The sequence below is a fragment of the Chlorocebus sabaeus genome, chromosome 18 (assembly GCF_047675955.1).
Source record: "Chlorocebus sabaeus isolate Y175 chromosome 18, mChlSab1.0.hap1, whole genome shotgun sequence".
Taxonomy (NCBI): Eukaryota; Metazoa; Chordata; class Mammalia; order Primates; family Cercopithecidae; genus Chlorocebus; species Chlorocebus sabaeus.
The window spans coordinates 64426033-64440437 of NC_132921.1; the positions used below are offsets into that span (position 1 = coordinate 64426033).

At 35.1% G+C, this 14405-nt stretch overlaps 1 protein-coding gene across 2 annotated transcripts in view; it reads left to right on the forward strand.

Annotated features, from left to right (window-relative positions):
- Positions 1-14405, forward strand: part of SMCHD1 (structural maintenance of chromosomes flexible hinge domain containing 1) — a 148451-nt gene that overhangs the window by 69954 nt on the left and 64092 nt on the right. For both annotated transcript variants that reach the window (XM_007974511.3, XM_037982471.2), the window contains exons 22-27: positions 933-1005; positions 2940-3079; positions 3768-3902; positions 7101-7328; positions 13245-13393; positions 14282-14370. In XM_007974511.3, the coding sequence (XP_007972702.3) occupies positions 933-1005; positions 2940-3079; positions 3768-3902; positions 7101-7328; positions 13245-13393; positions 14282-14370 (814 nt within the window). The remainder of the gene's footprint in view (positions 1-932; positions 1006-2939; positions 3080-3767; positions 3903-7100; positions 7329-13244; positions 13394-14281; positions 14371-14405) is intronic.

Below are 14405 nucleotides of genomic sequence, written 5' to 3' on the forward strand. Positions count from 1 at the left end.
AAACTCTTAGAAAGTAATTTTTCAATTAGGTCTATAAAGCAGCTAATAGACTTAACTGACTAAAAGGAACACTGTAGCTAAGTGTTTTTTTCAGTGTATCATTACTTTAAATATTTAAATGTTTTGCCTATCAGTGTGATGTTTAAAACAGAGCATGTGTATTTTTTTCAAGTACTGTATACTGCTTTGTATAATCAAGTCAACAATTGAGTTCTTGATTCTTTCTGAATTCAGATTTTTCTGGAAAAAGAACTTGAAATTCACAGAAAATTTGACTTTAGTAAGATAAACTTACTAAAAATTCCTAGATTATAAAAACCTTTTTATTTTGAAATAACTTTAGAGGAAATAACTTAAAAAGGAGTTCGAAGATAGTATAGAGAGGTTGCATGTAGAAAGTTCTTCCTGTTAACGTCTGACAGAACTTTATATATTTATCCACACATCGACAAAATACTACTAACAAAACTGTGGACTTTTTTTATTGTCTCCAGTTAATTTATTTTTCTGCTCCAGGATCCAATATAGAGTACCACATTGCATTTCAAAATTTTGTGATTTTTGTTTCTTTCTACTTTACTATTTCATATGTTTTATAATGTCTATCTTGATTATGATAATTATTCAGAGGTTATGCCTTTTGAGAATAAAAATTTAAGAGAAAAATTGATCCTAAAATGATATTCCTATTTTGGAAAAGTAGGTTCTACCATAATTCTGTTCATTTCACTGTCTAGAAGGAAGCAGTATTGATCATTTTTTTCCTCTAAGATTTCTGACTCTGTGTATGATAATTTTAGTAAGTATAAAATTGGTAAGTAATGTCTACAATGGTATGAAAATAAAACCAAAATATAAATCAGAATTGATGTGATAAACTACTTAAGTATGTATTTAGGACTGGGTTTAATTTTTACTGTTTTTTTCAACAGAATTATAATCTGAAGGTTACTCTGCCGGGCTTAAAAGAAGACTCACAGATTTTGAAAATGAAATTACTACCTGGTAATAATATTTCAAGAAATATTCATAATTATTTAAAATAATATTCTTATGTTAAAGTATAATGCTATAAAGTTAGAGATTTTTGGGCTCTTAGTAGTGGTTTAAATCTTGAAAATACATTTAAATGTCAAACCATAGCACTAACAGAAATGACCAGTTTTTAAAAAGGAAAACATTTAGGAAGATGTTATTGACATTCTATATATAACATTGGGAGAAAAGTTTGGATATTGAAAATGTTTTGGGGAACTATTTCTTGGAATATATCTATTAGGCTTTATTAGAGATGGGTCTGTTCTTTACATTTTGTTTATACAACTGTTTCATATTTTAAGAAGAAAAATTTTTAATGTTATTTTTATTAAGTTAATGACTTAACTTGAGAAAATGAAGTTGCGTTAAAGTTACATAGGATAGAATATGCTGGCTAATTTGAGAGGCAGTCTATAATAGAGGTTCTAAGTGCATTCTGGAGTCAGCCCTCCTGGGTTAGTGTCTAGGTAAACTCGTTCTATGCCTCAATTTCTTCTTGTATAAAATGAGATAATATCTACTCCCTTGGGGTTGTTAGGAGTATTAAATGAGTTACTACAGGTAGTCCTTGCCTTGCACAGTTCTGTAGTACTCAATGGAGGACACAGTTCCAATACGCAAGAGTTTTCATTAACACCTACTGTACCAAGTAAGAACTGCCTGCACCTGTAAAACACAGCAATGTTTAGCATGTTAGTTTTAGCTCTGATATGAACAATACCACAACCATATCTGTGTGCATATGTGATCTTGTTACTGGCTGTAGGTAAAAAGAAACATATCAGCTATTTGCTTTCACAAATTCAAGTTGTTTGACATTTTCCTCCAGTGTGAATTGTTAAAGAATTTAGGTAAGTCCGTTGGTGGAAGTACAAGAAAAAAATCATACGTATCAACAAACATTCATTTATTTTAGAGGTTAGATTATTAAATAATAAGTATGGATTTGAGTAGTATATTTCTTAGTAGCTAGATAGTTCTTTTTGAGGGGTAGATAGGAAGTATCATGGTATAGTGATAAAAGTCAAGGAGTTTCAAATTACAAATCAGGATTTAAACCTATGTTTGCTACTTACTAGCCTGGTGACCTGGAAGAAATACTTAATTTATCTGAATCCCAGTTTCCTTCCCTGTAAAATGGGGATGATAATAGTAATATCTTCATTAAGATTATTGTGACGTTTATGTAAAAATAATCCTTAATAAAACTTAGCACAATACTTCATATATAATAAATAAATGAATATTAACTAATATTAGTACAGAGTATAATAAATATTTTCAGTAATTCTCTCCGTATACTTGTGTTATCAGTATGTAGCATTAATTGAATTTTAAAATATCAGTGTTTATGGAACAAATCAGACTGGCTTACTACAGAAGTATAAGCCTACTTTTCTTAATCTTAGAGGAAATTTGTGATGTTAATTGCTTATGACATCAGAGGTAGTGGACAATCTAACAAGTGAATGACCTGATCATGTCATTATAAGAACTAATTCTTTGAATGTCTAAAACATATAGTTACTTGTGCCAGAAAAATCATCATGTAAAATTGTTAAATAGTTTTAATAAGCCGTTATTTTTCTTTTTGAATACCTTTTCCCCAGTATCTTTTAAAGATTTTCGGTGATTTCTAATGTGAATTATCACTGTGTCGTACCTTGTGGAATGAAACTTAGCCTAGACACCAAGCATTTTATACAGTTGAGATAAGTCTTGTCATGTATTGAATCTATGCATTTTGGGATGAAACCGATTAAACTTGGACATTGCCTATATTTTTCTTGGCAATATTTATAAAATATTGAGTCTGTAATGCTAAAGTTGTTTCTTTTGCTATTTCAGTACTTCAGTCTTTGAAACCTGAATATGTATTTCATTGTATAATTTACTGTTAGGTCAGCCTCGTCGATTGAAAGTAAAACCTGATTCCGAAATTTTAGTTATAGAAAATGGAACAGCTTTCCCATTTCAGGTGGAAGTTTTAGATGAATCAGACAACGTAACAGCACAACCAAAATTGATTGTTCATTGTAAGGTAAGCTTATTGGAAGATACGTCGATTATTTTGAGTCCCTTATAGTAAGTGGCAGTAACTATTTTAGCCACTTAATAGTAAATCTTACATAGGATTTAAGTCTGAAATGATTATTCCATGGAGGGATTTGTGGGATCTTATTGCCAATAGTTTTTTTTTTTTTTTTAATCATTCCTAAACCAATAAAGATGCTACCTGTGCCCAGTTTCATAAATTCGTGGATGAAGGTTTACTCACCTCTCCTTCCTTGACTCCATCCCTCTCATTTCATATGAATTATACATGAATAGAAAGACAAAAATGTCTTTCAAGATTGGGAATGGGCTGCTCTACCTATGGAATAGCCTTCTTTATTCCTTTATTTTAGGGGAAAAAAAAATTGGGAATGATGCTTAAATGAAGGTAGGTAAAAGACCGCAGAAAGAAAAGGAAAATCCAGTTAAGTAAAAAAGAGAAGGATTGTGATTGAGGAAGTTGGTTTTCCTTCCAAAACAGATAAATTTTACATAGTACAGTAGAAAATTACTGTTTTTGTTCAGTATTCAAGAGTTTTAGTGACTTTTACTTAGAATTTTCTTATTCATTGCCAGAAATAGTAGCTCTAGTGAATTATTTGAAACTTTGAACAATTGTAGAATAATCAAATACATTTGATAGGGTCTTACATTATTTTGCATCCTTCAAATAGTTTTCAGGTGCTCCAAACCTTCCAGTCTATGTTGTAGATTGCAGTAGTTCCGGAACCAGTATTTTAACAGGATCTGCAATTCAAGTTCAGAATATTAAAAAAGACCAGATGCTTAAAGCAAGAATTGAAATACCTGTAAGTTATTATTGTTACTCATTGATACTGTATTGAGTCTTCATACAAATAGTCTTCAACTGCTTAATAACGTTTTGCAAAATTGTTAACTTCTAAAAATGAGGTATTTGTGGTTCTTTCAGCCAAAGCAAAGCAAAGGCAATATGAAATGCTGTAATGACTATTTTAACATTTGTGTCAAATATTAGTAATTGTCTTGATTTTTACAGTGTCTTTATTATAGTGTCTGAAACTATTACTGATTTATATTTCCCTAAAATATTTTTCTTCTATTAAAATACATAATTTTATTCTTTTTTTTTTTTTTTTTTTTTTTTTTTTGAGACGGAGTCTCGCTCTGTCGCCCAGGCTGGAGTGCAGTGGCCGGATCTCAGCTCACTGCAAGCTCCGCCTCCCGGGTTCATGCCATTCTCCTGCCTCAGCCTCCCGAGTAGCTGGGACTACAGGCGCCCGCCACCTCACCCGGCTAGTTTTTTTGTAGTTTTAGTAGAGACAGGGTTTCACCGTGTTAGCCAGGATGGTCTCGATCTCCTGACCTCGTGATCCGCCCGTCTCGGCCTCCCAAAGTGCTGGGATTACAGGCTTGAGCCACCGTAATTTTATGCTTTTGCTTTTTTTTTTTTTTTTTTTTTTTTTTTTTTTTTTTTTTTTTTAAGAGTTAGGGTCTCATTCTGTTGTCTAGGTTGGAGTGCAGTGGCACAATCATGACTTACTGCAGCCTCCAACTCCTAAGCTCTAGTGATCCTCTCCCCTCAGCCTCCCAAGTAACTGGGACTACAGACAAGGACCAATGCACCTGATTATTTATTTATTATTTATTTTTTGAGAAAGAGGGTCTTGCTGTGTTGCTCAGTCTGATCTCAAATTCCTGTCCACAGGCAGTCTTCCCACCTTGGCCTCCCAAAGTGCTGAAGTTACAGGCGTGCACCACTGTGCCCAGCCCTTTTGCTTTTTATGGTTCTCATTTGTTTTAGAAAGTTTGGTAAATATCTCCATTTAAACCACCACTGAAGAACATATAAACCTTTAATTTGTGTATATAATTTTCAATACACACATAGCTTTTTATTTGTATTTTTACACAAAGGGATTTCTTTTTTTTGTTTGTTTGTTTTTTGAGATGGAGTCTCACTCTGTCTCCCAGGCTGGAGTGCAGTGGCGCAATCTCGGCTCACTGCAAGCTCCCACTCCCGGGTTCACGCCATTTTCCTGCCTCAGCCTCCCAAGTAGCTGGGACTACAGGCACCCGCCACTACGCCCAGATAATTTTTTGTATTTTTAGTAGAGATGGGGTTTCACCGTGTTAGCCAGGATGGTCTTGATCTCCTGACTTCATAATCCACCCGCCTCGGCCTCCCAAAGTGCTGAGATTACAGGTGTGAGCCACTGCGCCTGGCCCACAAAGGGATTTCTTTATCATGTGCCAGTAGGATACTTTTTATTGGCGATGCATCATGGCTGATAGCGAAGCCAGCATGGAGGCAGAAGCTGTAAACAGTCTAAGGTTGCGGAGTGGGATAACAAATACTTAAGTAAAACTTCTAAGGTTGCTGAGTACAGATACTTAAGTAAAATACTTAAATGTGATTTCTTAGTAATTGATAATGGTAATAGATAATCTAATTGGTTGATTAACTTATACTTTCCTACTAATTATACATCAGTTATTAACATAGCTTGAACCTCAAATGGATACAAGATGTCTTTTACTTTTTGAATTAGAATGAGGTGACTCTTCATTCCAGTTCTTTTTAAGCTGGTTATATTTGATAACCTTAAAGTATTTTTTATGCATTTTTTTAATGCAATAATATGGGCAACATACTTTTGAGCACACTTTCTTGCAAAAGATGACTGAATTAGGGAGGAATCTGGACTTGGAGGCAAGAGCAGCAGGGATTAGGACTTATGTAAATACTACAGACCAGTCAGCAGAAGACCAAGAATTCAGGTCAATTAAAACGAATGCCAACAGAAATCCTCTAATATGCAGTTACAAAATGTTATCCAATAGCAGTAACTGAGTTTAGGAGTAAAGCAAATAAGATACAACAGAAGATGGTTGTGTGCCTGACATTCTGTGAGGTAGGAATTTTTAATATCACTCAAATGGATAGTCTTCCATAAGTTAAATGGCTACAACTGGATGAGGAAGGAGACATGAGTTAGGTATGATTATAAAGGTATTTTACGTTTAAACTTGTTTTAAATTTAGTGTATGCTGTTGAATAGACTAACTAGATTATGAAATAATCATGTAATATTTTAATTTTGTGTGCCTAAAATCAATTTATATAGCATAATCTAGGTCTTTTCTTTGATCTGTAGAACACTGGTGTGCCAATAATAAATTGTAAATATGCCGATACATTGACCAGTTGTCTTTAGGGCGTCTAGAGTCCTTCTTTGGCTATAAACAACCTTGATCACTTATCCCAATGTGTTATGAATTGAAAAAATACTGAAAGCTTAATGTAATCTATTACCATTATATAATATATTTTATGGTAGCTGTTTGTCTCTGATTTTGTGGAAAGTTCTTAATTTCTTACATCTTTATTCTTATTCATAAATACTAACAGAGTATAAACATAATTAAAATTTCACAAGTTGGCAATACTTTTAAAGAAACTTGGAAATAAGAGGAAGGGACCGGGTGTAGTGGCTGATGCCTATAATCCCAGCACTTTGGAAGACCGAGGCCAATGGATCACCTGATGTCAAGAGTTTGAGACCAGCCTGGCCAACATGGTGAAACCCGTCTCTGATGAAAATACAAAAATTAGCTGTGCGTGGTGTTGGTCGCCTGTAATCCCAGCTACTCTGGAGGCTGAGGCAGGAGAGTGGTTTGAACCCAGAAGGCAGAGGTTGCAGTGAGCCAAGATCGCGCCACTGCCCTCCAGCTGGGAGGCAAAGCAAGACTCTGTCTCAAAAATAAAAATAAAAAAATAAAAAAGAGGAAGGGAATCCTTTTAGTCCAAATATAATTGTTTTTGTTTCAAGAATGTGGCCACTGTCGTTTATAACCTGATGGTATAACATACGGAATTATTAATAGTACAATGCCATCTTAATGACAAAACCTGTGAGTATAACAGTGTATGAGATGGTCTTCCCTAATATTGAAAGTAAATTCTTCAGGAGTGTAAGATTTCAGTGCAGATATCACTCAGTGTTTGTGTTTTCTTCTCTTCCTAGAGTTGTAAAGATGTGGCACCTGTGGAGAAGACTATTAAGTTACTTCCCAGTAGCCATGTTGCAAGACTACAAATATTCAGTGTGGAAGGACAAAAGGCAATTCAGATCAAACATCAGGATGAGGTTAATTGGATAGCAGGTGATATTATGCGTAATCTTATTTTTCAAATGTATGATGAAGGAGAAAGAGAAATCAATATAACATCCGCTTTAGCAGAAAAAATTAAAGTAAGTATCTCTAACAGATTGGTTATTTGTAAGAACTTTTTAAATTTTATGTTTGTAAGACTTTGAACAAGCCGTTTTGTGGGTAGTCTCTAAAAAAGAAAGTTGTCACAGAAAAATTATACTATCATTTCAAATTCTAAGAAGAATAAGCTTTTTTCATTGAGTAGGTTGAAATGCGAATGATTCATGTGTGACAAAATTATACTTAGAAAAAAATGATTTTGACATTTAAAAATCTAGGTTTTGGCATTTTGTTTAGTTGTGCTCTTCCTGACTAGCTGTTTTTCTGCAATCGCAGTCAACATCACCACCTTGATAAAGCTAGCAATAAATTGGTCGCAGTTTTGAAAGCACTAAACAAAAGATCTGTTAAAGGCAAGCAGTGAAACAGTGTTGTTAACTTCAGAGCCTCGATTTGGCCATTTAAATTACTGAAATTGGTATACCACTCTAAAAATATCCTTAGAAAGAGTTTTGTTGGTCCTCATGAACCTGCTGTCATCTAAATATGACATTTGTACCTTGATAGGATTGAATCTGCATGTTGAAACTTAATACCTCACTGAACAGGGACCCAAATCAAAATGTTAAGAGTCTTATTACATAAAGTAGACAGCTTTTTCACATTCCCTTTATGGTTGACTGAAATAATAGTGGACAGTCTATGCTTGCTTCTTTCAAAGTTCAGTTTGTTCTTCTATAATGAGACACATGCATTCTTCAAAATCACTCTGCTGTGCAAAATTGCGCAATAAAAAAATCACAGGACTTATGAGGGAAAATGGAAACTAGAGGCACAATACTCAAACTTTCTCAGTAACCCATTAAGAGAACCTAATAAAATAGTGGCAAAAACAATAATGATAATACGTGTTAAATGTTAAGAAGTACATAAATACTATAATAATATGGCAGTTTACCTAGCTTAATGAAGTCTTAGGAATGATTGCAGCTTTTGAGTTACTGTAAAGTGGTGGAAGGAAGGTTGTCTGAAAGTGAGGAGAAGTTGTTTTAACAGTCTGTGGATGAGCATGGCTCATTAACATAGTCAGTCAACTGAGGTGACTGATAGGTGTTTGACGTGCAACATTTTTTGTGTTCCCACTTGGTTGGTTCAGCTGCGCACAGTTTTCTGTGTTGACCTAGTTTTTTCAAAGATGAAATCGTACCTAAGCAAAAGTAAAATTTGCCTTATGCTAAAATTGTTTACTGATAATTGTATTGGAACAAATTTTCATTTTCAAAGTAAACATGATTGTATTGGAACAAATTTGCATTTTCAAAGTAAGCATTGTAACAGAACTTACTGTACTTTTTTCCCCTTGACGTCTATGGAGATAAAATTCCCAAGAGTGGAAAAAGAATTTACCAAAATTCCAGGCTTTTTGAGGTAGTTAGAAATAAGCATTCCTCCATGTCTGGAGAGCTGACATTCATAGACTCTTAGTAAGGAGTCCCAGTTAACCAAATTTTTGGGGAGTTAACATTGTTTGGCAATTGCTCTTTCAGACTGGTATACACCATACCCATCCTGTGTTTCCAAACATAAGATCTGGTAATTCAAAAGGATTATTTAGCATGGGTTCAACTGCCATGAGTTTTAAAATCTTATTTGGAACAATGCTTGTTCTAGCCAGCTTTTTTCCCCTTCGTAATGAGGGAAGAGAGAATTGAGATAGAAATAATTCTGATTCCGCTTGGAAAGGAGGTAACCATTTTATCTCTATAAGCAGATTTGAAGGTAAGTAGTGGTTTAATAGTGGTGCCAGGGATGTGTCTTCTGAGCTATTTCCTTCTTTCTCACAATCATGCTTCCACTTCCTCGTTTCTTAAGTTTAAGAAAAACTTTGAGTGGAGAGCCTCTCCCTATCATACCTTCTCTAAGGTTGTTGCCTGCATTTGACACATTGTGCCTCTAATTTGGTAATTATGTATGTCTATGCACTTCTTCATTGACAGTAAAAGATAGTGAATACTCCTTTTTTCTTAAGTTGAATGCACAGCCTTTACAGTGGTTTTGTGGTGTTGAGAGAATTAAGCCAAGATAGATGGAATTCAGCCTGAACTGAGCTGGGGAATCTGTTCAGAGGGGTACACAGCCAGAGTCAGTGAGGAAAGCCTTTTATCTTTTTTGTGGAACTCCTTCTTATTTTCCTTTTTTTTTTTAATACAATAAAGAACAGAGACTAAAGATGGTTTTAAAAGATAAAAAGGTAACTAAAAACATTAGAGCAGCATAAACTAGGAAACAGAATATTAGTGATTTTCACTAAAAAGTTAATTTACCACGGGCCAGGCGCGGTGGCTCACACCTATAATCCCAACACTTTGAGAGGCCGAAGCAGGTGAATCACGAGGTTGAGAGTTCACGACCAGCCTGGCCAAGATGGCGAAACCCCATCTCTACTAAAAAAAATACAAAAATTAGCCAGGTGTGGTGGCGGGCACCTGTAATCCCAGCTACTCAGGAGGTTGAGAGAGAGAATTGCTTGAACCCGAGAGTCAGAGGTTGCAGTGAGCTGAGATTGCGCCTCTGCACTCCAGCCTGGGCGACAGCGAGACTCGTCTCAAAAAAAAAAAAAGTTAATTCACCACAGTCAAGTAGGCTTTATTTTTGAGATTCAAGGTTGGTTCAACATACACAAATAAGTACGATTTGCCACATAAGCAAAATTAAAACCATATGATTTAATATGGTTTCAATAGATGCAGAAAATGCTTTTGATAAAATCCAACATCCCTTAGTGATAAAAGCCATCACTAGATATTGAAGAATACACCTCAAGATAATGAGAGCCATCCATGACAAACCCACAGCCAACATCATACCAAACTGGCAAAAGCTAGAACCATTCCCCTTGAGAACTGGAACAAGACAAGGATGCCTGCTCTCACCAATTCTATTCAACATAGTACTGGAAGTTCTACCCAGAGCAATCAGGCAAGAGAAAAATAAAAGGTATCCAAATAGGAAAATAAGTCAAACTGTTTCTTCGTTGTGGAGGTGATTCTATACCTAGAAAACACCAAAGACTCTGCCAAAAACCTCCTGGAGCTGATAAACAACTTCAGTAGGGTTTCAGAATGCAAAATTAGTGTACAAAACTGGTAGCATTTCTGTGTATCAGTAACTTTTAAGCTGAAAGCCAAATCAGTCCCATTTACGGTAGCCACAAAAAATGCAAAATGCCTAGGAATACATCTAGCCAAGGAAGTGAAAGATCTCTACAAGGAGAACTGCAACACTACTGAAAGAAATTGTAGATAATACCCATAAGAAGGGAAAAACATTTCATGCTCATGAGTCAGAAGAACTAGTATGATTCAAGTGACCATACCGCCCAAAGGAATCTACAGATTCAGTGTTGTTCGTATCAAACTACTGTCATTTTTCACAGAATTGGAAAAAAGCTATTATAAATTTCATATGGAACTAAAAAAGGGCTCAAAGCAATCCTAAGCAAAAATAACAAAATGAGAGGCATCACACTACCCGTCTTCAAACTGTACTACAGAGCTACAGTAACCAAAACAGCATGCTACTGGTACAAAAACAAATACATAGACCAATGGAAGAGGTTGGAGAACCCAGAAATAAACCTGTACACGTAGAGCTATCTGATCTTTGACAAAGGTGACAATAACAAGCAATGGGAAGGGACTCCCTATTCAAAAAATTGTGCCGGGATAACTGGCTAACCATATGCAGAAGAATGAAACTGGATCCCTACCTTTTGCCTTATACAAAAATTAACTCAAGGTGGATTAAAGACTTAAATATAAGATTTCAAACCATAAAAATTCTAGAAGAAAACCTAGGAAATAGCCATTCTGGACGTCGGCCCTGATGAAGAATTTATGACCAAGTCCCCAAAAGCAGTTACAACACAAACAAAAGTTGACAAGTGGGCCCTAATCAAACTAAAGAGCTGCACAGCGAAAGAAACTACCAACAGAGTAAACAGACAGACTACAGAATGGGAAAAAATATTAACAAGCTATATATTCTAAAAAGGTCTAATATCCAGAATCTATAAGGAACTTTAACAAGCAAAAAACAACCCCATTTAAAAAATGGGCAAAGGATATGAACAGATAACTTGTTAAGAGAATACATACATGTGGGTCAGCAAAATATGAAAAAAATGCTCATCATCATAATCATAATCAGAGAGAAATGCAAATCAAAAGCAATGAGATACCATCTCACACCAGTCAGAATGACTATATTTAAAAATAGCAGACGTCAAAAAATAACAGATGTTGGCAAGGTTGTGGAGAAGAAGGAATACTTATGCACTGTTGGTGCGACGGTAAATTCAGCCACTGTGGAGAGCAGTTTGGAGATTTCTCAACCTTAAATAGAACTACCATTTGAACCAATGATACCATTACTATATATATACCCAAAGGAAAATATACCATTTCACCAAATATACATGCAGTCTCTGTTTATCTCAGCACTATTCACAACAACAAAAACGTAGGTGCCTATCAGTAGTGGACTGGATAAAGAAAATAAGGATAAAGAAAATACACCACAGAATATTACACAGCCATAAAAAAGAACAAAATCATGTCCTTTGCAGCAACATGGATGCAGCTGGAGGCCATTATCTTAAGTGAATTAATACAGGAACAGGAACCCAAATACTGAATGGTCTCATTTGTAAGTGGGAGCTAAACGTTAAATACCCATGGAAAATATAGGAACAGTAGACACTGGAGATTCCAAAAAAGGGGACGGCAGTAGAGGAGCAAGGGTTGAAAAACTACCTATTGGGTACTATGCTCATTACCTGGGCGATGGGATAACTCATAGACCAAACCTCAGCAACATGCAATTTACCCATGTAACAAACCTGTATATGTACCCACTGAACCTAAAAGTAGAGGAAAAATAAAGTGTAAATTAGAATTTTTTTAAAAAAAAGATTGTTAGTGATTTTAAGGCCACGTATGGTGGCTCACACATGTAATCCTAGCGCTTTGGAAGGCTGAGGTGGGAGGATTGTTGGAGGCTAGGAGTTTAAGACCAGCATGGGCAACATAGTGAGACCCCTTCTTAACAAAAACTTAGGCAGACCTGGTGGTGCATGCCTGTAGTCTCAGGTACTCAGGAGACTGGGGCAGGAGCATTGCTTGAGCCCAGCAATTGGAGGCTCCAGTGAGCTGTGATCATGCCATTGCACTCCAACCTGGGCTACAGAGCAAGACCTTGTCTATAAAATCTAAAAGTAAAAATAGAATATGAGTGATTTTAAAATCAACTATAGAAGTCTAAATAAAAGTAGAGAGAAAGTTGAGGTCAGAATTCTTAAATAGAAAGTATTGGAAGTTTAAAAGTAAGGACAGAGTAGAGCAAACAACTTGAAAAAGTATGGATTAAATGACAAAATATGGAATGTAAGAGGAGTAAATTAATACAGAACTGAAAGCACCCAAGAAGAGATTAAGGCCAAAGTATGTCCAGAAAGTTAGATAAAACTTTTTTTTTCTCACCTTGCTGAGTAAGAATAAGGTCCACCTAGATCTCATTCAAAGCCTTCTCATAAATAGGATTCTTTTCAAAAAATAATTGAATATTGCTTTTCAGAATTACATGATCTGATTTATATGTTACTTTTAAACGATAATGGCCACAGTGATACTTTTGTGGCAAAGCACTAAAGAAATGACTTAAGAATTTTTATTTTGTCTCACTAAAAAATAGGGCAACATTAACAGCAGAGACAAAGAGGATGCCTCTGTATCATAGTAGTATATGAACCACACCATTTCTGACCATAAAGAGACTTTTTTCTTGGAGGTGAAGAAGATGGATTATAATGTAGTTTTAAGAGTAAGAGAAGTGGCAGTAGGAGAACATTAGACAGACTAAGCTTTATTATTCTTAAATATATCATTTTCTTCTAGGTTAATTGGACTCCTGAGATTAACAAAGAGCACTTGCTACAGGGTCTTCTTCCTGATGTGCAAGTACCAACATCTGTAAAAGATATGCGCTATTGCCAGGTTTCTTTCCAAGATGATCATGTGTCTTTGGAAAGTGCATTTACAGTAAGGTTTGTGGACTCATTATATTTTGCAGCCTGTGGCAACAAAATACTTTCCTCCATTGCACATATATGAAAGTTGTTTTTAATGTAAAAATACTACGGTTTCAATGAAATATGATAGATTGTCTTTGGAATAAAGTATCATTGGTGATAGCGATTAATTTTTGTTATCACTATAACCTTGCACTGAATTGGCCTTCTAGTATCTGGAACCTTTATTAAAGGAAAGTTTAGTGCCAGCAACAGTGAAAACACCTGCAAAATGACAAAGACATGAAAAATACAAAAGATACAGTGTGATCAGTCAGTGTTGTTCAGTAGGAAAATTTCTTTCATTGCTTAGTGAGAATTTTTAAAGCTGAGAGTCCCACCATAGTTAATATGTAGAACTTATATTGAAGGGACAGAATTAAGTGAATGTGTAAAAAAAAAACTTTTACACTGGCCTGTCAATTTCTTGGCCACCTCGTTTCCAATAACCTCTTGGACTTTAATTCCTCTACCCATTTCTATACTTTTCCCAACACTTAGGATAGTTCTGTTTTTGAGATAGAATTTTCAAATGCGCTGCATTCTGACCGTGATGACATCACTCAATGAGTTATTAACTCGTCTGTTTTCTTGTCATAATTTCCTCTTAATCCAGCATTAATATTGTGACTTAACATGTCTGTAAGTTTTTGGTATGTATTCTCTACTATCTTTGCAAAGTATCTTTTTCCTATTTTCTTTTGGGTTAATAGCAGATTATATAAATTAAACAGTTATTTAAAGGGGTGTTATTATATTTGAGTTATTGGATACGAACGTTATATATGTGTTATTCTGTAGCATGTTGGAACTACTTCAATTAATGGTCTAACTAAAGACTTCTAACTTGTTAAACAATTTCAGACCACTTCCTGATGAACCTAAACATTTAAAATGTGAGATGAAAGGAGGAAAAACCGTACAGATTGGCCAAGAGCTTCAAGGAGAAGTAGGTTAGTATGGCTTGCTTTAAAAACAACAAAAAAAC